The following is a 26,721-nucleotide window of genomic DNA, read 5'->3' on the forward strand; positions in this document are numbered from 1 at the left end:
AAATGGCCCAGTAAGAGAAAGTCTTCTGGTTTCTATGGTGATTGCCGGAGGGACAATGAACAGATATATGAATAGAAACATTCTGGGAGAATCAAGAATCAGTTATCAACTATCAAAAGCAGAGAGAACTGAATAGCAGTCTGTAAATGAACTGGAAAAGCAAGACACAGAGAGGGAGTTCAATAAACAAATAGTGCAATTGTAAAGGCAAGTACTTGACTAGTTCGAGCCCCCGGTCCCCACCTGCATGGGAAAGCTTTGCAAGTAGTGAAGCAGGGCTGCACTGTCTCTCTCCCTCTCTAACTCCCCCTTCTCTCAATTTCTGCCCCGTCTCTATCCAATAAATAAAGATAATAAAAAAGTTTAAAAAAGAAAAGAAATAGAGCAGAGGACTGCTCAGCTCTGGCTTATGGTAGTGATGGTGACTGAATCTAGGACCTTGAAGTCTCAGGTGTGAAAAGTCTTTCGCATTACCATTATGCTGTCTACCCACCCCTAAACACTATGCCTTACATCGTAAAAAGTGTTACAAAATTATAGTGCAGAATCTACTATAAGATTCACTAAAGTATAAAGAAAGTATCCGAATCACCAGAGGATTGGCCTCCACGAGCAAGTTTCTGATTTAGTAGACTAGGCAGAACCCCAAGTTTTCATTTCTAATAAGCTGCTGCTTGTCTAGAGAGCTACATGCATCAATTTATTCCTTAGAGCAATCTTCCAAAACTATACCAACTTGTCTCACATCCACTTCTCTCTCTGGGGGCCCAAATATTTGGTTGCAATAATATACTGTGTAAAATAGGGTTTCATGACCCTTCTTCCTACCTTCCTTCCTCATTTTGCAGACTAATCACAAAGTAGAAGAATGCTACAAGCTTATTACTACCTTGCTTCTTCTTCTTCTAGCGTTTGCCACTACCTTGCTTCCAAAATATGTAAGTCTCCACATTACTTTGAGGACCACAAATCATGGTTACAAATAGAAGCAGGAGAGGTAGGCACGATAACAGACTGGTGCTTCAGATACCGGTATATTATAGAATATCAAGATACCGTGCATATGCCATAGGAGATTAAATCTACAATGAACCTATTTTCAAACTAGGTCATACCAAAGAAACTATGAATTAGAACTTCAAAACATATTTTGTGAAGAGAACACATTTCAACCTATACCTCAGCTTTTTGTAGAAAGAAAGAAAGAAAAAAAAAAAGTCTGTAAACTCCTGAGCTAGAAGGAATGGAACTGAGAAAGTAGGCACAGAAGCAGCACTAAAAAAAGACTTCAGAGGGAAGAGCACTCAACTTTGTCTTATACAAATTAAACTTGAAAGTAGAAAGGCAAGGGTTGAATGGTGGCAGAACTGCTGAGTGCACATGTTACAATGCCAAGGACTCAGGTTCAAGCCCCTAGTCCCCACTTGCAGGAGGAAAGCTTTATGAGTGGTAACATAGCTGCAGGTGTCTCTATTTCTCTCTCCCTATCTTCCTCTTCCTCTCCATCCTGGCTGTCTCTATCCAATAAATAAATAAAGATAATTAAAAAAAAAAAAAGTAAAAAGGCAGAAATGTATATGTGAGGGGAGGGGTGTTTGTGTACATGTGTGCTAGGGAAAGGGAGAGAGAGAGACTCGAAATTACTAGGTTCCAGGGAACTTGACTAGAATAAGACCACAGCCAAAGAATCAGGGAGAAGATGAAAATGGTTAAGAAAGAAATTGGATGGGAGTCGGGCTGTAGCGCAGCGGGTTAAGCGCAGGTGGCACAAAGCACAAGAACCGGCATAAGGATCCCGGTTCAAGCCCCCAGCTCCCCCACCTGCAGGGGAGTCGCTTCACAAGCAGTGAAGCAGGTCTGCGGGTGTCTATCTTTCTCTCCTCCTCTCTGTCTTCCCCTCCTCTCTCCGTTTCTCTGTCCTATCCAACAACAACAACATCATTTAACAACAATAATAACTACAACAATAAAACAACAAGGGCAACAAAAAAAGGGAAAATGAATAAATATTAAAAAAAATTTTAAAAGAAAGAAATTGAATACAGCAGATTAGGGCATTGGTGACCCGTAATGAACCATCTCCTAGTATCCATGTCCTTGTACAATCTTCCCCCACACAGATCCATTTAAAGGACCTGCTTTAGCTAGTCTGATGTTCATAAACATTCGTGAGCAGAAGAATGATTTCATGTGAGAATTACGTGTGAGAGCCATCATCATGGAACACTAGCACTCAGCAGCTGCCATGTTGTAAGGAAGCTTGTGCTAGGCTCCTGAATGATGACAGGCCACCTGGAAAGAGATTCAACAGAAGAAGAGGCCATCTTGGATAGTAGAGCCCCAGCAGAACCCATCTGAATGCCAGTCCCACAGTGCCCTCAAGCTATCCTAAGGGAACAAGAAAAGTAGCAGCCCAGTCAACCCAGAAAACCAAGAGACATAATAAACTTTTTGTAAGCCACTGAATTTTGCAGTAAAGTAGCAACAGATAACTGACAACAGTCAAAATATGTTATATGTTCAAGAAGTCCAAGAATATGAGATTCATATATGCCTGAAAGAAAGGGGGAAAATATGTATAAAAGGTACAACTAAATGGAAAGAAAAGCTAAACATGGGGCCAGGTGGTGGCACACCAGGTTGAGCACACATACTACAATGTGAAAGGACCCGAGTTTGAGCCCCTACTCCTGCCTGCAGTGATGAAGCAGTTTTGCAGGTGTTTCTCTATGTCTCCCCCTACCTCCCCCCACCCTCTCAATTTCTGGTTTTTTTCTATCTAATTAATAAACAAATAAAAAATAATTTTAAAAACTAAGCATGTTGAAGATGAATGAATTAAGTCATATGAGGAAAATGGGAAAATTTAATACTTAAAGTCAATCATTCTGTTCTAAGAAAATACCACAAAGAAACGTTTTCCACCTACTTCATCACTTTCATCTACTTCAATTCCACCATCTTTGTCATCATCCATTTGTTTGTGTATTGTTTGAAGGGCTTCCAGACTAAATCTATCTTCTTCTGTGAAGCAGGGTGGACTCAATGACATGCAGGGATCTGAAATTAGAACAAAGGGCAATTACTAACATGTCATACCAAAACACAAGCAACAGTTAAAGAATATAATTTTAAGGAAAACCAACAAATCAAACTAGCAGACTTCAAGAAAAATGTAGCAAAGTGTTTTGGGCAACGAAAGAATAACAGAATACAACTCTGTTGAAGAAGTTTCTGATCCCAGACTTCCCTGATACTTGTTATTAGAAATCCTACTGATTGTTACTTTTGCATCAACGTTTGCAAAATCTGTGTAATTTGTCTATATTCCTTTGATAATAATACCACCAGGCCTACTTTTCAGGCTCTGTCCCATTATCACAAAATCCTACTCTAAGGCAAAGTCTGGATATTTCAAAGATTTCTTCCCACAGGTAGCAGAGGGTTGTGATTACTTATAATTCTGTTGTCTGGCTGCTGCTCTAAGGGTCCGGAGATTATGCATGGGATAACTGGAATAACTCAATATCTTATGGGATCAAAGTATGTACTTGACACAAAGACATTTGGATGACAACTTCAAGCTCCCTTAACTTAATGCTTCCCCCTTAGAAATGTATTCTGATCCTTATCTGTGTAATGTACAACCACCTGTTATTTGTGCTTTAATACATACAAGCTTGTGACTTGTTTTAAGAAGCAGCCCAGGGTGAGTTTTAAACAACGTGTAGTTGATGACCTTGTGAAGAAGAGAAAGGCATGACTGGAAAAAGAGAGATCATATGTTCAGGAGCATGAGAAGAATATGGAACATTCAAAAAATGCAAGTGACTAGTAGGTGGAAAAGTGACAAGAGCTCAGAAAGGAGAGTGGGGGAAATCCAGGCTGCCGCCTCTAAAAGCTGTTTTCCATACAGAGGAATTCAGAATTTTATCCTGAAAAACAATATAAGAAACTTAGTTCAAGGAGAGAACTAATACAATAAGACTTGTTAGACGAAGATCATACTAGTGACTGTGGAAAACAAGACAGGGTGGAGGCCAGACCCGGAGGCACAGCTGTCCTGTCCTGTCCGGAAGTGCTATGATAATCCCTGCAGCACTTAACATCCATGCCTTCAGGGAATGGAGGAGGCAAATGATGAAGATCGCTCCATTTTGCCAAGCACAACAGCAAAAGGGAAGGCAGGAGCTGGAGATGTGACAAGAGGGATCCTTTCTCCAAGAGAAAGCTTATTTCCTTTTTGGTACAATGACTTAAGAACTAGAAATCTTAGAATAGTTGTGAATTCTGGGTTTCATGACCTAAAGTCTTGTGCATTTCTTTCTCAGTTTCCCTTCTGGGCAAATTCATCACAAGTAGTCGTTTAAAATTAATTAGCTAGCCTAAAAGGACTTCTTTTTAAAATACGCAGACTGCTATAAAAGATCCAAGCCTATAGAACATGTGTGATGGTTTCAAGGGAAATCACTAATATCCCTGAATGATTTTCTTTTGTCAATATATCACAGACATCAACCTTAGATGGCTAAAATAGACCCAAGGTGCATGTAGTCCACAGTAAGAGCATGTCAGTCTTCTAAAAAGAATCCATGCATTCACTTAAAACATAATACAGAGTTCCTTCCACTGTATTTACTGTTGAATGTAAAACATTAATTCCCCAATAAAGAAATTTTAAAAAAAGAAAAGAAATTAAAAAAAAAAAAAAACATAATAGAGTTCCTGTCCTTGCCCCGTGCCAGGTGAGGACATCCAGTATAGCAACTAAGATACTTTTCCTCCCCCTCATCATGTGTTAAATGCAACATGGTGAGATATATGGGTTTTTTTTTATTATTTTTTAACTAATTAATTTATTTATTTTCCCTTTTGTTGTCCTTGTTATCTTTTTATTGTTGTAGTGGTTATTGTTGTTGTTATTGATGTCGTCGTTGTTGGATAGGAGAGAAATGGAGAGGAGGGGAAGACAGAGAGAGACAGAGACAGACAGAGAGAGAGAGAGAAAGATAGACACCTGCAGACCTGCTTCACCGCCTGTGAAGCTACTCCCAGGAAGGTGGGGTGCCAGAGGCTCGAACCGGGATCCTTCTGCCGGGTCACTGCACTTTGCGCCACCTGCGCTTGAGATACATGTTTTTAACATAATATGCTGACTTAAGACTTAAGCCTCTCCATTGAGGAAAACAAAAGCAGCTGGCACAGAATAAGACTTAACCAGGGCTAGCAATCAACACCTTTGTTAAATCCCACCCTCTTTTCCTCTACCTGAAGCTAAACAAATGCTCAGACTGATTCTGCAGCAATATTGTTAAACGGTTTGTTTAATTATTTTGATTTAATTAATCCAAAATTTAATCACTAAATTTAATCAATCAATTGTTGAGCTGAAATGATTTTCCCCTAATGACCAACTGCCTGCTACACTCTAGAAAGCAATGCTATTTGACGTGCATAATGTAACCCCTACAACTACATGTGGGGCACCGAAATGTCTCCTCTTTTCAGACTCATGAGCAACTTGTGTTAGGTCATGTCCCTAGAAATGAAAGAGCTGGGATTTAAATCAAGTCTCTGAAACCCCAACCCATGTTCAAATGGTAGCATAATAAAAATAAGTGAGCCAGTGTCACCAGGAGCAATTTTCTCTAAAACCTAAAGTACTGCTGTCATCAGAACTGCCAGGGGCTGGCAGAGGAGCTGAGAGCACCAGAGAGCAAAAGTGTGTCCCACAGAAAAGGGCCAACTGGGTGCTCCGGAGAGCGGCATTTCAATAAAAAACAGATACCTATGAATTTTTATTTTGGTAATCATGCATGTTTATGAGAAGTATATTAATTACCAAAGTGACTGAAATATTTGATGACTGCTTTAAATCGATGTGAAGTTTAAAAGTCAGACGAATTAACGAGTTATTTACTTCGCAGATATGAAAAAGCCAAAGTCTAGGCAGAAACCAGGTAATAAGTAAAGGTAAACAGGGAGGTACAATGACAAACCTGTAATAAGTATAGAGTCGTCCTGACAACATCAGAGACTGTCAGATTAGGAAGCGCTCTACAGTTAACCTGAAGTGACGATACAGGAGAAAACATAGTAACAGACTACTCAGTGAGAACTTCCACTTTGTTTTCGCCTCCCTGAATCTTTCTCCTTCCCTCTACCTGTTTTACTTTTCTTGAAGCACTTTATCATTTTGATTCTTGGTTCACTGTCCAGCTCCCCCATGCTAATGCCATGATGACATCACAGGCTTTGTTTTGGTCACTCCTCTTTCTCAGGGGTATAAAACAATGTCTAATACATAGTAAGTGCTCAAAAAATATTGACTTACTTACCTAGTTGGTTTTTTGTATAAATTTTGGAAGGGGAAAACTTCCAGTGACTTAGCAAATGTGAAAAACTAAACTTCAGAAAGACTAATAAGCCCCACCACCACCACCACCACCTTTTTATGGTCCTAATTAAAGCAGCAGTAATTTAATGAGAATATTTTTACACTGAAACAAACTATCCAATGACTCCAAATCCTAAATCAGAAAGCCTATTTATCCAAAGCCACATACTACTGCTGAAGTATTTGTTGAAAACTTATGTAATGTACTAAACAAAAATAATAAAGGAGAACTTTAAGTCATCGAGGATGATCTTACTTAGTACTAATGGTAAAGTATCAGGACTATACTCCATGAGAGCAAGGACTAACCCTGTTTTATGTATCATATTTTAATCATTGTCATATATAATAAAATACATTATAACTATATATCACTACAGCTAATAAATAAGCATTCCTGACTCTTACATTGCAAGAAAGAAACTGAATTTTAATTAGTGGGTTCAGAAAATGGAAAATAAGAACAAATTCAAAAAGGAATAAAATGTGTTCTAAAACTTAGAATGAAGAGTTTTTGTCAGCATATTTGTTCTCAACTGAGAATGCTACCTACAGCTCACCTCGGGGAAGGTGGGTCTGAGTATGAGAAAATACAAAGGTATTTAAGTTAACTTCAACATTCTGGCTAGGCCCACACAATAAAGAATTGTCCTTTAATATGACAATAGTGCTCCTGAAAGGAAGAGAGAAAATTCTAAGTGTTGAGTAGAGAAGTAAGAAGGGAAAAGTGAATATAGGAAAACAGTTTGAATCTGTCAATGAAAAACAACGAACCTCAGCAATACAAGTCAAGAGAAATCTAAAAGTCACTGTTAACTTTAAGTAGAACTGTGGCATGCAGACACAGTAACAGAGAATTACAACTTATGTTCCTACTAAAATGACAATTCTGGTGTAATGAGACAAAGGAGTCATTTCAAACTGCCATTCAGATATACAGCTGAGGTAAAACAAGGGTACATTCCTATTTAGCTGAGACAACACAGAATTACAAAATGTGTCAGGCATGACTCCTCTAAGCCTTCACTAGAAAAACTAGTATTTGTTATATTCTTTATATTTGGTCATCCCAGTTCCATCAATATATGTGAGAGATAAAGTTCTAAAACCTACAAGGAGCAAAAGCTTAATAAATAAATGCAACTGAAAAAGAAAGTTCCATCTTCACAGCTAGTTTCCCTCCTATAAACCTTCAGAGTCAGCAAATTTCACACAGTAAAGAACAACTTAAGGACGGCCCACCACTGGTTTGGAGTCACAACTCCAAACCAGTGACCAGCTGTAGCCCACTAACAACGTGCAACTTCACAGACTGCCAAGAACCTGGCTTACCACACTGGCAACTATTTGAGTCTCATGATTAGGATTTTCTTAATTACTACCACTTGAAAGGAAGTTTTAAAATAAATACTGTTTGTACTTAATACTTCCAATAATAGGTCACGCATTCCTCAAATACTTCAATCTGATTTTTTTAGAGTACATTTTTCTCTAAAACTTTCCAGAGAGAGTTTAGTGTATTTTTCAGTAGACCAATGATCTGATTTAAACTGAGTTTTTTTGTTTGTTTGTTTGTTTTTTACCAAAGCACTCCTAGGCTCTGGCTTATGGTGGTGCAGGGGATTGAACCTGGGATTTAGGAGCCTCAGGCATGACAGTCTCTTTGCATAACCATTATGCTATCTACCCCTCCCCTCACCTTCTGATCATCTCTGTAAGGCACCCTCTTACTTCCCTTATATTCATGCATATAGTACACCATACACCACCGCAGAGATTAGAATGTCTCTCAAAAGAGATCTAATAATAAATGTTATTTCATACTGTTTAGAGTAAAGTGAGCCTCATCTTATTTGTCATATTGCCTAGTATATAACAGGTATTAAAAATATACTCACATTTATTGTGAGCTTATTCCATATCATAACATACATGAGAAAGGAAAAGTTACAACTGGTATGCCTAATACTGTATCTGGGTGCTATAAAATACAGATAAAGGCCTCTTAAAGCTCAAATATTTAGGGAGACTTTTGAAAAGTTCAACAGTTAAATGAGACAAACTTTACCAACAGGAGGATGAGAAACCACTGCAGGTATTTACAACCCAGAATCTTTGTTTTAAAGACCACTTCTGAGGGATGACTGACTGCATCTGATCCAAATTCAGTTACACAGGTCCCTTCCCACCTTTTGGAAATGTTTTCTAATTTACTGATTTCTGACTAATTCATTCGCACTTAATAGTCTCTCCTGCCACAAAACATCTTGTCCTTGCCACCTTGAAAACTTCCTGTCAATCTTCTCAAACAGCATGTGTCTCTTGAAAAGTACAGGCCAGAAGGTAATGCCTGTCTTAAAACTGTATTTGCTTAATGTGGTGCCAGGAGATGGACCCCTGGCCTCTTGCATTTGCACAACTGCTGAGTTATTAATAACTCACTGGCCCAGTTTTTATTCTAGTTTTAGGAGGAGAGAGAGCAGCAAAGAGAAGGGGGAAGAAAAGAGAGAAAGAAATTGAGGGAAAACAAAGCATTACTCTATAACCCATGGAGTTCCCCTGGTACCTCTGCTGGTACTCGTGTGCTGCTGTGAGCAAAGCCAAGGTCTCACACATGGTAAAGCATGCCCCTTACCTGCTGGGCTGCAGCCCTCAAAACTATATTCAGATGCAGTTCTGTTGCCAAGTTAGTCCTTTATGAAAAGAAAATCTATACCAATATCCATTCCTCCAGGTGCCCCACAACAGGTGAATGGCTGAGAAAGCTGTGGTATATTTACACAATGGAATACTATGCAGCTATTAAGAACAATGAGCCCACTTTCTCTGACCCACCTTGGATAGAACTAGAAGGAATTATTTTAAGTGAGATAAGTCAGAAAGACAAAGACGAATATGGGATGATCCCACTCATAAACAGAAGCTGAGAGAGAACAGAAAGGGAAATTCAAAGCAAGATCTGATTTGGAGTAGGGTATCAAAGTAAAAATCTCTGGGAATCCACTTAAAATAGACCTACTAGCTATTTCCAAAACGAAGACCCCAAATCTTCATCTGAAATATTCCAGCCTTTAAGTTCATGATTAGTCAAAAATTTGTTCTGCTTTATATCTTAACTCTTCTTTCAGCCACCAGGTTCCAGACGCTACCATGATGACAAGTGGACTTCCCTGGGCAGACGACGCCACCAATGTGTCCTGGAGCCTGCTTCCCCAGAGCCCTGCCCCACTAGGGAAAGAGAGAGACAGGCCGGGAGTACGGATTGACCTGTCAGAGCCCATGTTCAGGGGGAAGCAATTACAGAAGCCAGACCTTCCTTCTGCACCCCATAAAGACCCTGGGTCCATACTCCCACGAGGCTAAAAAACAGGGAAGCTATCAGGGGAGGGGATGGGATACGGAGTTCTGCTGGTGGGAATTGTATGGAATTGTCCCCCTCTTATCCTATGGTCTTGTCAGTGTTTCCATTTTATAAAATTTAAAAAATAAAAAGGCATAATTAGACAACTGCTTTCACTTTCTAGTCATACTTAGTTCAGATCTATATGCAGTAACTTAACTTTTCCACTGCTTTTGCCTAAAGGCGCCTAGAAAGCAGTAATATGTGCATATGTGCTTGTAGCGTTAGCATTTGTTCTATGTAGGAAAATACTGTTGACTAGGTGCAAAAATAAAAAAGTAAGCAGGTGCATGCATATATTTGTTTAATAAGGCCAGGTTTCCCAGGAAGCTATAAAAACTTCATGAAAAATGTGTTAAACAAAAGGGAAAGAGACACAAGAAATCACAGAAGCAATTGCCAACCTCTTCAATGTTCTTACTGGCATTTACAACTGAAAGCAACATGGCCAAGCTAAAAAAATCCAAACTCCAAGAAGGCAGGCCTCTTTCAAATAATCACACACCACTACCATTTTGATTAGCAGCACTATGCACACAGAGAACTGCACTTATTTGATTTCTCTTGTGTTGTGTGGGAGAGAACACAGTAATTAAAGTTACAGTTACAACATTGTGAATGTCCTTAATACCACTGAAATATATTATTTAAATGGTGAAGATGGGGGGGTTGCAAATAAAACACAAGCTCTAGTGAACAAGGATGCTATCCTACTTATATCAACACGTGGGAGATAAAGAGATTGCTACTACCGCATAACTCCAAGAGCATGCATGACATTTTGACTCTCTGAGAAGAAAACAACAATCAGATAAAACAAAATTAGAACCCCAGGTTTGCAAATGAGAAAAGCTAAGCAGACATAGAAGGAAAAACTAACTTTATTCCTTCTAGTCCTGCCACATGCTGTATAGCCACAGAAAAACACAATAAATACCATCTAACAGATGACTGGATTACTACTACTAAGAGCCAGAAAAAGTAAGGTGCCCATAGGTATTAGCCAGTACATGGCACAGTAGGGATGAAGTTATATTTCCTCTGATCTAAGCCTAGTTTCTCTAAGATAATACCTTAGCAATTTTCAAAAGTAATATTTTTATTAGACAATATATTTTGGCTGATCCAAAAAGTTAGCAACTTCCTAAAATGCAGAGAGAAAAGAAAAATAGGGAAGAGAGCATTTAGCGAGTAACAGTTACTAGGCAGGTGCCATACTTGGTTATCTCAATCGCTATCGAACAGGCCATGGCCGGTGCGCCGCTATGTTCCATCGCTGGGGAGCCAGAGACGACCCGAACTGCCCCTGCAGCTACAGACAGACTATGACCCACATAGTCAACGACTGCCACCTCTCCAGATTCAAAGGAGGTCTCGAAACTTTACATCAGGCTCAACCTGACACTGTTGACTGGCTACGGAAGAAGGGCAAACGCTAGAAGAAGAATCTAGTTCAACTTCTCCCAACAACTTTTTTTGCATAATGCTGCTGCTGCTGCTTTTCTGATGAACACAATAAATCCTCAGAGGACAAACAGCTGCTTAATCATTTTACTGAAATCCAAGCCAGGTCTGTCCAAATTAAAAGAACTCTATCAATCTCTATTTCCCACAACCTAGATACTGAGTTGTATAGTTTTAACAACCCTCAAAAAAATTCTGAAGACAAATTCCAACAAGGAAAGTCTTTAAGTGGATTCATTAAAATTCATATTTAATACAAGAATATAATATCCAAAGATTAGTTTTTGAGAAATAAAACACTCAGAGTGTGAGTAGATGGCACAACTGTTATGCAAAAAGTTTTCATGCCTGAGGCTCTGAAGTCCCAGGTTCAATCCTCCATACCAGCATAAGCCAGAGCTGAGTAGTGCTCTGGTTAAAAAAAAAAAAAAGGAAAAAAAACACTCATTTAGATTTAAGTTTTGCTATATATCTACTGGATTTTTCCTTTTCCTCAAAACATATTGTAAGTGAAAAGAGATTCATATCTCCAACTGGGAATCAGTATAACTGCCTGCCAATTTGGTCTCAGAAATGGGTAATTTCCCCTCCCATCTCCTGTAACAGAAAATCAGAGTTAATATTTACAAAGCTTCACTCTTAATGGATGAGGGAAGAGCCAGATGTTTGTGCAATGTGTTGGTGACCTCAATGGAGAAATGAGACCACAGGCCAAAAAAAAAAAAGTTGTCCAGGATGTATGTTAATATTTCTAAGGTGGGGACTATCTACAAAATGTATGGAGAAGCAAAGGAAAAAAATATGGAGATACAGTCAAAACAACTGCTATTAGAATTCTGCCTTATTTTGTTTTGAGACGGTAAAGTCTCATGAAACCTTCCCCATTAAAGCTTTGCCAACTCAATTCATAACACAATCGGCTCCAAACTAATGTATAGTTGCAAAGCTTACTGATCAAAGCATCAAAACAAAAAAGTTATAGTAATGTATTCAAATTCTAAAGAGAATATCTTCCTTGGGTTTTTAAAAATAGCTTCTCTAAGACATCAGAAGCAGATGAAATTGGAGATGTCATTACTTGTTAGCAGCTTGCAAAAGGCCTTCAGTGCAAAAAGCAGAAGAAGGCAAGCATCTGTTTAATAATTTTGAAAGAACTGACATACCTAACTCTGAAAAATCATTATTTTTTTTCCGGTATAGTCTTTTCTATCCATCTTTTTCCATATGATGTTTAGACATGTAATTCTACCATATACTTCTACTTTAAAATATCTAAGTAGGCATGGTGGAGTTTAGAGTTATAGACAGTTACTAGAACAACTTTGCATGTAGTGAACAGCATGCACGACCAGCATGGTAAACTAAAATACATACATACTTCCCAGAGTAATCAATTTTCTCTGAATCTTTTACATCAACTCTTTAGTAGTAATGAATTTTTGTCAGCAACAAATCAACTTTTGGGACTGGAGCAATAGGTCAGTAACAAAGCACAGACTTGCATGCATGATGCCCCAGACTTGATTCCTGGCACAGGCAAGACCAGAACTCAGAGGTTACTCTGGCTCTCCCTCACTCATCATTTTTTTCCCTAAATCAATTTTGGGGGCTTCTCTGTTAGCACCAGATTTCACTGAATGTAATAAAATTATTTAACCAGTAGAATAAAATGTGTAAAAGATACTTCTCTTCACATTCACAGAATTCTCTTTAGAAAGATATATACACTTACTCCAACAAGTCATATGATTGTCCAAAACCCATGACACTTAGGACTTAACCAAAGGAATCATCCCAAAGCACGTAATGTTTTCTGCACATTCTTTAAAAACAGTACAATTTTGCTTTCCACTAAGGGTGCATTTAAACTTTGGAAACTGTTCTGGCCATCAGCTGGCAGGATATTACTTTTGGTTCAAATGAAGTATTATGTCCCAGTAAAGAAAAAGATTTTCTCAGGTCAGGAAACAGCTAACCCTGTAGAGCTCACTTACCCAGCAATAGGCCCTGGGTTTGAGGCCCTGGAGCTCCACGGATGGTGGAATAATGCCAAAGTATCTCTCTCTATCGCTCTCTTCTTTCTGTTGTACTCTAAATAAAAATAATGGATAAAAAGAAAACTAGACAATAGGCCACTGAACAGTGTATCTCAAACATGAGTTCACTTGCCAGCACTGCATAGAGAAGAAAAAGATCTGTCCCATGTGATCCATAAACTATTAATTCCAATTCATTATTCTTCAAACTTACTTTTTATAGTATGGAATGTTCCATTAATATCTTAAAATATTTTAAACAACTGTGACATTAAAAACATAACTGTGTACTAATATAAACTCCTGGGAGAATACTTAAGATAGAAAACTGACCTTAAAATGAGCATGCATATTCAATCCAAATGGATGGATATACCACTGAGCTGTCTCTCCAGCCCCACAAACTGATTGGTTGGTGGCATGCCGGTTACTACGAGCTCATCACAAAAATAATATAAATTTTTGTTAAGATAGAGTAATCCCTGATTTCCTAAATTTCCCAAAATAACATTTCTTCATCTGAAGTAAAACTGCAAGTACTTCCAAGTCCCTTATCCTCTCAAGTCACTACACCTGACTAGCAAAGGCATAACCTTGGTAAAATCTAATTCTCCACCTGCTCCCAGCCTACACCCTTTCATCTAAACATGGCGCTCCAAGACGCCTGAAATCTGCAGCTACAGACATCAACTAAGCCATCAATGAGGCGGGTGAACTATCACTCACTCTGCCACCCTCGTATCACACTTCTGTGCTTTCTTCCCAGACTTTCTCACAGAGACTCTTCACTTCCTCCACTTCACTACGGAGATTAATGAAGCCATACGGAGGGAACTTCCATAGACCACATGACCCACTGAGCTACCTTCCACAGTCTCTGGCCCTCATATCGTGGCTCTCGTCTTCCGTTAAAAAGGAATTAGCACGGGGACCAGACGGTCAAGCGCACAAGTTACCAGGTGCAAGGACTCACGTTCAAACCCCCTGGTCCCTACCTGAAAAGGGGGAGCTTCACAAGTGGTGGAGCAGGCTTTAGGTGTTTCTCTTTTTCTCTTCCTCTATCACCCCATCTCTCCCCATAGTTCTCTGTCTCCATTATAATAAAAAAAAAGATAAAAGACAGACAGACAGACAGACAGACAGACAGATAAAAAATGACTTCCCCAAGTTTCTATATAGAGGCAGCCCCTGCTCTTGTGAACTAAACCTCATCATCCACATGGTTCCTCAAGAGAACCTAGCACTGCTCCAGAAACTCATCCTTAACATTTTGCTCTCTGTGAGGCAAACATTTCACTATTATCCCCATTTCCTTGCTCCCCCTGGCAGATAGTCTCCCTGAAGTAATTACTACTTTCTCATCTCTGGTTTCCTCTCCTCCCTTGTTCCTCTTAAAATGGTCTCCAAGAGCAGGCTTGCACTTTCACTACTCGACCAAAACTGCCCTGGACAAGTCGGCAGCAACCTCTCCACAGCCGAATGCCAATGTTCAAGTCTATCTCTCAAGTAACCCAGCCGACCAGTAAGCATTTGCCACCATTGATTATTCTCTGCCTCACTGAGCTTTAACTATGTACATGGATAGACATTTTGTTTATTAAATACTAAAACTAGGCTCACACTGTAAACTTTTTTTTTTGACCTATTAATAATGGAAAAGCTGTTCTTACAGACAATCCGAGAAAACGCCATCTACCATATGACAAACTGGGCACTGCAACAGCTCCCTTCCAGCTCAGGATATATGAGGAAAAGGACAAGATGCAGAATCGCATCAAATAGGTAGGAACTGGCCTAGGAGGACACAATGTGAAAGACTGACAATTAGTGCATTCTTCCTGCCTACAGAACTCAATCAGAAATTTCCAAGAAATGCTTTACAACAATCTAGAATGAAATGAAAGAAGTAATTCATAAAACAGTGCTGATCTTTTTAAGAATATTAGCTAAGCTTCCTGAAATTATGTGACTGTAGATCCTAAACCAAAAAGTCACACTTATATTATTACCAAAATCTGGGTACACATTTAGCCAGATAAAATAGCCTCTACATAAAAAAGACAGCTGTCGCTAAAAGATGTGGTTTCTATCCAAGATACAGTACTCTTAACAAGTAAAAGTAAAGTTCTTTGCAAATCAGCTATCTGAATCTGATCTGAACAGTGTCTATCCTATATACACAAGCTTTAGCTCTACCTTTGACCATGGGGGACACACACAATGTTTGTTGACAGTTTCCTTCTTGCCTTACTACCTTTTCACCACTGGCACCTGACAGCCTCACTGCTTCTTCTACTGGCCTCCACAAGTCTAGTGCTACGTCTTTTTAACATATGAAGCTGAAACTTGACACATCACCCCTTCTGCTGAAAACCTTTAAGACCTGCTAGTATTCCAAAGGATAAGATCCACTCTCCAGGGAGTCGGGCTGTAGCGCAGCAGGTTACGTGCAGGTAGCGCGAAGCACAAGGACCAGCGTAAGGATCCCGGTTCGAGCCCTGGCTCCCCACTTGCAGGGGAGTTGCTTCACAAGCAGTGAAGCAGGTCTGCAGGTGTCTTATCTTTCTCTTCCCCTCCTCTCTCTGTTTCTCTCTGTCCTATCCAACAACAATGACATCAATAATAACTACAACAATATAACAACAAGGGCAACAAAAAAGGGAATAAATAAATTAAATATTAAAAAAAAAGATCCACTCTCCATAACATGAAATACAAGGCACATTCTGATCCCTGAAAATTGACTTCACCAGTGACTCATTCCCCTCTAATAAAGTCCTCTTTACTTCTGAATAGTTACATGTGTCCTATGATCAGTTCTCACAGCACAATATGCATATCTATTATAGCTAAAAAAAAAAATTGCTTATCTATCAGTCCACAGTGTCTCTAAGTAACTAGAACATACCTCACCAACTCTGGAGTCAAACCGGAGATCAAAACTCAGTTACACTATTTGCCAACCATCCAATCTTTAGCAAACCTCTTATTATCTTTGGGTTTATAGTTTCTTCATCAGCAAAATCAGCATGCTTCCAATCAATGTGGCAATAAAAATGTAAGTAGTAAACAGTTGTAGAACAGACAGAAACCTGTAGAGCTGTATGTATGCAGTTAATAAAACCTAAAAAGGGGTTAGTATTCATTATATGAAAGGGTATTATCCCTTCCTCAAAGCAGGCAAAAGGTCTACCTTGGAGGACAGACGTAATGAATTTTAAAGGATATTCCCATCTGTTACTCTTGGAGAAAAAACACAAAGTCTGTATGATAGCTAAAATAAAACTCTGAGCAGCTTACATTCAAAACAGTGACAGTTCATTGCACATACTCACTCCTCATAGAAAGTAGCATTAAAACAAAAAGAGTAACTTCAGTTCCTATAAACTTCCCATTTCAAACAACTACTGACACATCAATATCACTTGATGGTTATTACCTCTGGGGGAATAAAAAAAAAACCAGTGGCCAAAGTTTAATATATGAGGGGCTAGGTGGCAGCACCATACACAGGACCCCAGTTCAGGCCCGTAGTGCCCACCTGCAAGGGGGACACTTCACAAGTGGTGAAGCAGTGCAGCACATGTCTCTCTATCCCCTTTTCCTCTTGTCTCTCCAAAACTGAGAAAGAAAAAAAAAGGGAAAAAATGGCCAGAGGGAGCTGCAGATTCACTGTGCAGACACCAAGCCCCAGCAAAATAAAAAATGAAAGTAAAGGGAAAAAAGTTAATATAAACAACATGTATTCTCAAAATTGCTTCAGCAAACCTAGGTTCCTCCCTTTAAAGAAGCTCATCATTTCACAAGGAATTAATGTTCTAAGAGAAGAGGACATTTTCACATGAGAACAGAAACTAGATGTGGAGATAAAGATGCTCAACTGAGAAATATGGCACCCAAGATGGAGGGGGAGAGCAGGAAGGGATGAGTGGGCCCAGGAACTGAAGTACACTGCCACAGTGAGAGAGAAGAAGCCCCTTTCTGGGAGTGGGAAGCCAAAAATATTGCACAATACATTCACTCTTCCAACGCACAAACAGTAGCAGATCTTTCCACATCACAAAAAGTTATAAGGAAACAAGTCTTTTCAAGTCATTACTTTAGAAAGAATAAGGAACTGGGCTGATGAATTGGATTTCAAGGAACTAACTTCTGTAAGTTTGAAGGTTTTCATGTTATCTCAAGTGGTAAGGTTAAGATTTTGCTGTTCTGAAGCAAAGGGTTTTAAAGTAAAAATTCAGCTGAATTTCAAGTACAAGGTTATGCAGCAACCACCCAGGGCCTTGCTTCTTATTGTATTAGATGAATTTTAATCCCTAAAAAGTAAAACAAGGCTCTCTTTGATTAAATTCCTGGGCGGGCTGGGGGGGGGGATTATTCAATCACTACTTTGACAACAGTTTTAATTACTAGTAACTTAAGGAACTAAAGTCTTAAAATTCCTTTTCCCTGGTAATGTCACATGTACCTTTCTACATGACCTCCTGGAAAGATATACTCAATTATGTGCCTACAGAAGTTAAAGTTCCTTTCAAATACTATTTAGTTTGAAGAAAGGCAAACCAGGAAAATCCCAAGATTTGGGAAACAGAATCCCTGAGTTGTACTCAGTTCTGTATCTACACACTGGTAAGTTCTGCTGCCTATAAAATGGATCAGAGGATCTCAAAAGCCTCGTCTAGCTTTCTTCTGTGAACATTTCTACCTACATTCATTCAATACAGCCGTTTAATGTATATAGTTTATGGCCTATAAAGCACTTCTCAGTTAAGCCTCATGAAAACTATGTGAACACGATACAGGCTTGTGAATAAGCAATGTGAGGACCGAAAACTAAGATAAATATCCAAGACAGCAACTGGCAGAGAAAGAAGTAGAACTTAACATAAAGAGGTCTAGCATAAACCCTCTCAAGATTCAGAAAACTTCTTACTCAGAAATGTTGGGTGGGGGGTAGATAGCATACGGTTATGCAAAGAGACTCTCATGCCTAAGGCTCCAAGGTCCTAGGTTCAATGCCCCTGCACCAACATAAACCAGAGCTCAGCTGTACTCTCGTATTAAAAAAAAGCTATGTACTTGAGAAACTTAAAACACAAATCTAGAAACCTATTTTAAAGCAGTATAGTTAGAAGTCTATTGGAAAACATAGTCATATTCAATACATTAAGTGGAGTTATTTTCAGACAAAAAAATATGTAAATAATGTACCTCAAAAAAGGAAAAAATAACGGAGACAGCATAGCAACGTGGCAACAGATTTTCATGTCTGAGACTGACAAGTCTCAGATTCAATCCTTGCCACTACCAGTCGCCAGAGCTGAGCTGCACTCTGATCAAAAAAAAAAAAATTTTTTTTAAGGGACAGGATGATGGATGGCACATCTGGTTGAGCACACAGGTTACAGTGTGCAAGGACCCAGGTTCAATTCCCTGGTCCATACTTGTAGGGGGGAAGTTTCATGAGCAATGAAAAGGTGCTGCAGGTGTCTCTATCTCTCCCTACCAATTCCTTCCCTCTTAACTTCTCTGTCTCTTTCATAAATAAATATTAAAAAGAAAAAGAGGAATACTGTGGTCTAGGAGGTGGTACAGTAGATAAGGCATCGGACTCTCAAGCATGAAGTCCCAAGTTCAACAGCAGCACATGTACCAGAGTGATGTCTGGTTCTTTCTCTCTCCTCCTATCTTTCTCATTAATAAATAAATAAAATCTTTAAAAAAAAAAAAAAAAAAGAGGAATCCAATGGCATGAGGCATATCACTGTATCTCCTGAGGTAGAAAAGTACTGCATTTAGTTCCACCTATAGACAAAAAAGAGCCAAGACTCAGTAGACTGATTTGGCTTTGACTCCTCTCTTAGGCGTGTGATTCCAACCTATTTGCCAAGTGCATGAGAGCTTTACAAAAATATAGAACCAACTGGAGACACAGGTGGATATATATATACAGATATATAGAGATATAGATAAATACTGTGTGCATACATAATACAAACATGCTGTATGTAAAAATGCACATAAGCATTAAGGGATCTATTTTAAGGAATTGGCGCCTATAATTATGGGGACTGATTATCAGAAATCTGTGATGCAGGCCACTAGACAAGAAACTCAGACTGGAGTTGATGATGCGGTCTTGAATCCAAACTCTACAGCAGGCCAGCAGGTAGAAAATGCAGATAAGATTGCTAGGTTATAGTCTTGAGGCAGTTATAATCGTCTAGGAAATCTCGGTTTTTGCAGTAATGGCCTTACATGGCTGGATAACTTAGCATAATATAAGACACTAGCCAAAAGCAGACAGCTGGGAGTCAGGCAGACAGCTGGGAGTCGGGCAGTAGCGCAGTGGGTTAAGCACAGGTGGTGCGAAGCGCAAGGACTGTATTACAGATCCCGGTTCAAGCCCCTGGCTTCCTACCTGCAGGGGAGTCTCTTCACAGGCAGTGAAGCAAGTCTGCAGGTGTCTTTCTTTCCCCCTCTGTCTTCTCCTCCTCTCTCCATTTCTCTCTGTCCTATCTACGAACGATGACATAAATAATAACTACAACAACAATATAGGGCAACAAAAGGGAAAATAAATAAATATATTTAAAAAAAGGAAAAAAGTGGACAGCTGTAGCACTGGGACATTTCTCAAGGAATAGTGGTGATGGAAACTCTCCCCATGACCAGAACTTTACACAACACACGTGATCGTTCATTTTGCTTGGAAAAAACAATTATCAGAGATGTCACTGGTTATCAAGTCACTAAACTAAGTCAATGGTTCCTCTGCATGTCCAAGGACTAAGAAGGGCATGATTATTAAAGAAACGGCAAAAGAGAAAAAAAAAAAAACATGCAAATATCTGTATCCCAATTGAGTGCTCAATAAAGTATCACCCTGATAAAAGAGGATTTAAATAATCAAGTAGACAGGATGACCATATACTGTGAGCCTGCCTCCCACCCTCTCTCTCTCCCCAGCCACTCTTAGCATCACTCAATGGGCTCACGAATACTGAAGTCCTAGGAGGGAGAAACGCTACGCCTGGGTTCAGCAGTGTGAAGTCCTGCCCACCATGACTGACTAGGTTATAGTCACTGATGACTGTCCCCTATGCCAGCAACAACAGACAACACTGAACCTCCAGGATGGCACTATTCTCCAGGCGTGATCATACAACTACCAGAGGGCAAGTTGAGGACAATGAAATGCTTCCATTCCTAAAAGGGAAGAAAGTCTTGTTCATAACGGGGGTAGAGATTCTGGAGATAAGATTTGTCCTCCCTGCATCTGTTGTTTCTACCAAACCTACCATTTGTGGATTTATAGAATACTTCTCCACCATCACAGGATCCACAAAGCATTGCCTTTGTGTCAAAGAAGCCACTTTATGGTGCATGAAGTCCAGCAATGGTGCGCCATGCTCACGAGTCTACTGTTAACATGTTCTCCCATCGTTCTGAAGTCTCAGTTACACTGCTACTTACTTCGGTGACAGAGGCAACGTTCTCAGGGGAGATATAGGTGTTCTAAATCAGCATTCCTTATAAAGCTTATTTCTCTTACAGCCACATTTAGATAGTGGGATCAAGTGGTAGAAATGAGAGTGTGAGAGTGACACATTCACTGCTACCCCAAGAGACCTGCTACCGTCAAGTTTTTTGCTTCTTGTCCTCATGAACTTATGCTATGTCATATATATATATAATTTCAAAGGCAGGAAGGCTTAAACTAAGAAACACAATTTCACTGAACTAGAAGTTAAACTGCTACTCAATCACTTGTGGGGACTCTTCCCTCTCTCTGTGTCTCTCCTTCTCCTCCTCTTCTTTCTCCTCCTCCTCCTCCTTCTCCCTCTTCTCCTCCTTCCTCCTCCCTCTTTTTATATTAACCTACGAAGAGACTACTTAACTGACTGATGTGACTAATCCTGATTAACAAGGGGAAATTGGACAATTATTACACAATGGCAATGAGAAAGTAGAAGTCTATACAGGAGGTCCTTTTAAGGTGACTTGTATACCATGCCCTATAATTAAAGCCAATAGAAAACTACAACAGCCCAGTTCAGGCAGGACTACTAATGGCTCTGACACTTCAGGAATGAAGTTTTGGATCACACCACCAGGCAAAGAACCACAAGTAGCTAAGATGTCAGTTGAAGGCAAAAGGAACAGGGAATAAGGCAATGGAAGAAGGTAGTCACACATACCAGCTACAATCACGTGACCAGTGATAAAAATGAAAATACTGTCTTCCTTTTACTGAGCCTGTCTATAGATTAATATAGCAAGCAAATATACTGATTTCTTTTGTTCTATTCATTTATCACCAAGCATATAAATTAATGTCTCTACATGACAGTATTTAAGGTACAGTGTAAAGGAGATTGAGCAAGATCTTTGCATCCTCTCCTGAGGAAAGGCTTAGGGTATCTTCAGTGTACAAATGATAGCTGTCACCATGTTAAGCTTAAGTATGATTTTGTTACTGTCTTCATTTGGAGGTTAAGTAAGGTTATTAGGAAATATACATGACAGCCAAGTTGAGTGTGATGGCTAGTTTTACATACCTATTTGTCTAGTCTATAATAACCAACTGTTCAATCAAACACTTCCTGAGGTATTGTCGTGAAGGTAATCTGTAGACATAAACAAAGAAGGTTATTTCATATACTATAGTGGGGCTGGTCTCATCAGTTGGAAAGTCATAAAAACAAAACTGAAGTTTCCCCGAGAAAGAAAAAATGGTATTCAGATTTTGGATTTACCAACACCTATAATCACTTGAGCTATTTCTGTGAAACTAATCTCTTTCAATCTTATATGTAATTTGTTTAAGTCCTATTTAATATTGAAAAAGCTTAATTTTTAATTTAAATATCATATATATATATATATATATATATATATATATATATAAGTTTTTCTAGAGAATGTTGAGGTCCTTCAATTAAAGATAGAAAGCACCCATTCTTTGTTTTAAAATATAAAGCTCTATGTACAAATATAGAGCCTGTAGATTTGTCCACCTCTTCTAATTCAACAACTCTGGTTTTAAGAATCATAGGATTTTAAAAAAATCCTCATTTCAAATAGAAATTATGCTTACTGTCTTCCCTAGTCTCATTCATTAAAACTGTTAGCAGCTTCTGTTCATCTGAGAAGTAGCTACCTCCATTATTTGATACAGTGTTTATCACAACTACGGATAAAGCTATTTTTGTATCTCTAGCTCTTTTGAAAAGGATCAAAACAAAGAAAATAAGCAAAAGGAAGAACTAAATGAAAATTCAGTGAAACACTTCCAATTATTTTTTAAAATAACCTAGTAGCTTTAGGCTTAACTAAAAAAAAAGACAATGACCATGTGAGGAGCTACTATTACTGCTGCCACACTCTGTGCTCAGCATTCTGCATGTAGTCTCATGTAATCTTTACAATTTTGAAAGGTAGGTATTGTGTCTTCCATTTTATAGGTAAGTTAAGAATAGTTCAAAGCATCCTGTCGATCTAATATGTAGCAAGACCAAGATTCCAAGCCATGGGTCTGATTGCTAAGCCTAAATCTTTAATGCAGAGTAAAATAACTATGTATATGTTTTGATTTTTTAAAGGTGTCTCTGATATAATGAATACAAGTTATAATACAGAAGTAACAAACTGATTCATGTTAGTTAAGGAAAAGATTTTAAGTACTTACTAAATACACTTATGCTAACTTTTCAGAATAAAATAAACTCCAGACCATGAAAAAAAACTTAAAACTAGGTAACAGAGACAATGATATACATATATATATATATATATATATATATATATATATATATATATATATATGAGATTGTATAGTACAGCAATGAAAGGTCAAGAATTTCATAAATGACTACAGAAGAGCACTTAAGCAATAAACAAGCAAAACAAATCCATTATTTCTCTGTAATTATATTAGCACATAAAAGTAAGGCTGCATATCAAAACCTAAATAAAGATAAATGAAATCATTATCAGGTAAAAAGAGTCCAGGGGCCAGAATATAGATAAAAATAAACCCTATGCTTTAAACAAACTGGAAGCACATCTGAGAAGGATTAACTAACCGGGTTGGGACTATCCCATAACATCCAACATTTAGTGGGTTGTCAGAAAAGTCATGAGGCATTCTGGCAGAGAAAAAAGACAAAAATGTCATGACTTTTCCAACAGCCTAATAGTCTGGTCCTATGTCTTAACTTCTTAAATCATAATATCGCAGAAGTTTTTATCACAATATAATAAGCCTGGCTTATTATATTGTAATAAACTTTAAAATAAACTATAATGAACTTTATTATATTTGTAATAGACTTTATTACAACATAATAAACTTGGTTTTCAAGACACAAGAAGACAAAGTCTTTGCTGTATTTGGTATTTGCATTAGGAACGGCCAACTGTGTCACCTACAGCGGCACAGGTAACTCTGGACCTCCACCATTCTCTCTTCTACACGTCTCCTAACCTGTCTCTCTGTTCCTGGAGACCAGGTCCTCTACAGTCTAACCTCAACCAAGCACCTAAACACAAATCAAACTGTTTCACACCTCTCCCCAAAACCCTGTAGTGACTCCTCATCTCACACAGAAAAGTGCCTACTGTCTTACACCAGTCTTCAAAAGCTATACATTCTGACCTTCACCTATCTGTGACTTCAGCTCAACGTCCCACCTCCATCACTTACGCTGCATTAGCGAACAGGTTTCTTTGAAGTTTCTCCAAAATTCAAGTATGACTCACATCAAGGTCCATGCAGGTGACCTCTCCTAGTCCTTCACTTCTCCTAAAATGGCACCTATGTCTTCTCGGCCCTTGTACACAAAAGAGCAAACACACACACTGACAGTCTCGTCTCTATTCCTGCTCATCCACTAAATTCTCCTCTATAGTATTTATTCTTTTCTGACATTCATCTTGTTTATATCTTACCCACTTAGAATGCAGAACACTGCTTTAGTCATTGCCCCAATGCTTAGAACAATGTATATAATGTGTGTATATACACATTACATATATATATACACATAATACATATAAAATATATAAAGTGCTCAAGAAGTACATATTGAAAAAGATCTTCTCAGTTACATGAACAGGTTAGTAAATAGTACAAACTTTAAGTAGGAGAATGTAATTTTCTACTTTCCTCATTCCCCTTCCATTCTTCTCACTGATTTGATTTTACCACAACTGTAAAAATGAAAGTGAATATCCCTTTCCACTTAGCCACAAGTTTCCAGAGTCCCAATTTCTTTGTCTAATCAAGGAGAAATGACTCATGGTAATCAGTTTCTAAAAAATATTGCATCTAAAAAATCCTATTTGAAGTAAAGTTTATATGAATTTTTCAACATGCCAGTTTTTCTTAGTAGTTAGGATAAACACTGCACATGCACATATATGTGTGTATACACACACATGCACATACACCCAACAAGAGATGCTAAATTTTGTTTCACTCTTTTTTTTTATTATTGTTGTTGTAGTTACTATTGTTGTCCTTATTGATGTCGTTGTTGCTGGATAGGACAGAGAGAAATGGAGAGAGGAGGGGAAGACAGAGGGAAAGAAAGTCACCTGCAGACCTGCTTCACCGCTTGTGAAGTGACCCCCCCCTGCAGGTGGGGAGCCAGGGACTCAAACCAGCATCCTTACACCAGTGTTTGTGCTTTGCGCCACCTGCACTTAACCTGCTGCGCTCGCTACTGCCTGACTCCCTGTTTCACTCTTATACTACAAACAACACTGCTGGACCTTACATTTCAAGTATCTCTGTTCCTAAAGTCCTTTATCAGGTAAGTACAGTACACTTTCTTTAGCTGAAAATTCCTTCTGACTTTACCTAGGCAAAATACAGTTAAATCTGAAAAAGAGAAACACAGACCCCAGGAAATGAAAATGATGTTACAGATAACATAGACTAAAACTGTATGTATTTGACGAGATCCTTCACATTCCCAAGAGTATGATCTTCCGGCCTTAACAGATACCAAAGAAGAAAAACTACAGCTGCCTAAAGAATGAGCTGTGATACTGTCATACAGTGATAATTCCATATTTATGTTACATTCAAAAACAAGAAAGCTGCTTTATGGTATTGGAGAATAATAGTTAACCCAAAACAAGGCAGGCAGAGATGAAAAGGGAGAAAAATGACTTCGGAGACGAAGACAATGTTCTGTTTCTTGACCTGGATGCTGTTAATATCTGAGCCTAACTTAAAAAAAAAAAAAAAAAAAAAAACATCTGAGCTGAATACTGATTCTCTATACTCTCCTCTTCTGCCCTACTATATTACAGTAAAAGCTTAGGAAGAATAAATATTTACAGCAGTTCAAAGTTATGAAAGATAGAGTTTAGGGGCCAGGTGGTAGCGCTGCGGGTTAAGCGCACATGGTGAAAGAGTTGAACAGCTCTTCAAAAACTGATCACCCTGAACAAGACCTGTGTTTCTGCACAGTCCTATGTTCACAGTAACATCGTGCCTGTTAAGCTACACTAATACGAAGCAGAAACATTAGAAATAATCTGCTTCCAAAATATTTGAAAAAAAACAGCTTTATTACTCAAAGGAATTAGACTATAATTTTTCAAAAGTCAAGAGTACTCATTAAGAATGTGAATCCTGTGGGTGAGATCCATCTCCACTACTTGTCAGCTCTATGAATCTGAACTTCACTTCACCGGGCCCCTGTTGCATCACCTCTGTAATGGAGATCAACCTCGTAAGCTTACTGTGAGAACTAAAAGGGTAACTCAAGGTAAAGAATTTAGAACCGCACCTGACATACAGCCAGTACTCAATACATACTGGCTCTTCACTCACATGGGACAATTACTTACCCAGTAACTCTAAGTAACAGGGCATTTCACCTCTACCCAGTTGACAGAAAGCTCTGAAATGCTGCAAGAGCCCTTTCTTAAAAATGATCGCTATAGAAGACAGTTTCTATAAGCATGGTCACTGACACCCATGTTCATCTATTTAACTTCCCACATCAAACCACAATCTGGTCCTATTCAGGTTCTTGTTGCACCTTTATTCAAAGTATCTTTAAGAAATAAATGACCATCTAGAGTACTGCATCATCACAGAGAGAAACTGTAGAAACAGCAACACTGGCAGCTAAGCTTTGTTACTTTGACTATCTGGCAAATATTACAATAAATGTTTTTCTACAGTGATGTTATGTATTACATGCTACAACCCTATTAAGGATGTTATTAATCTGAGTAAAATGGCCTAGACTCACCTAACTCAAGTCTTTTATTATTTCCTTTACCTGCTGGGTCTTATGCTCACACAATTATTTACATAAGCTTCAGTTAACACAATGTTGTGTTGTAATGCCTGTTCTTCGGTAGGTGATAACTTACTCAATCCTCCACTCTCACAGCCA

General features: G+C 38.6%; 1 protein-coding gene across 2 annotated transcripts in view; it reads right to left on the reverse strand.

Moving 5' to 3' along the window:
- STIM2 (stromal interaction molecule 2) overlaps window positions 1-26,721 on the reverse strand; it is a 121,120-nt gene that overhangs the window by 76,730 nt on the left and 17,669 nt on the right. For both annotated transcript variants that reach the window (XM_060188243.1, XM_016193412.2), the window contains exon 2: window positions 2,930-3,060. In XM_060188243.1, coding sequence (XP_060044226.1) covers window positions 2,930-3,060 — 131 coding nt within the window. The remainder of the gene's footprint in view (window positions 1-2,929; window positions 3,061-26,721) is intronic.

The sequence above is a fragment of the Erinaceus europaeus genome, chromosome 3 (assembly GCF_950295315.1).
Source record: "Erinaceus europaeus chromosome 3, mEriEur2.1, whole genome shotgun sequence".
Lineage (NCBI taxonomy): Eukaryota > Metazoa > Chordata > Mammalia > Eulipotyphla > Erinaceidae > Erinaceus > Erinaceus europaeus.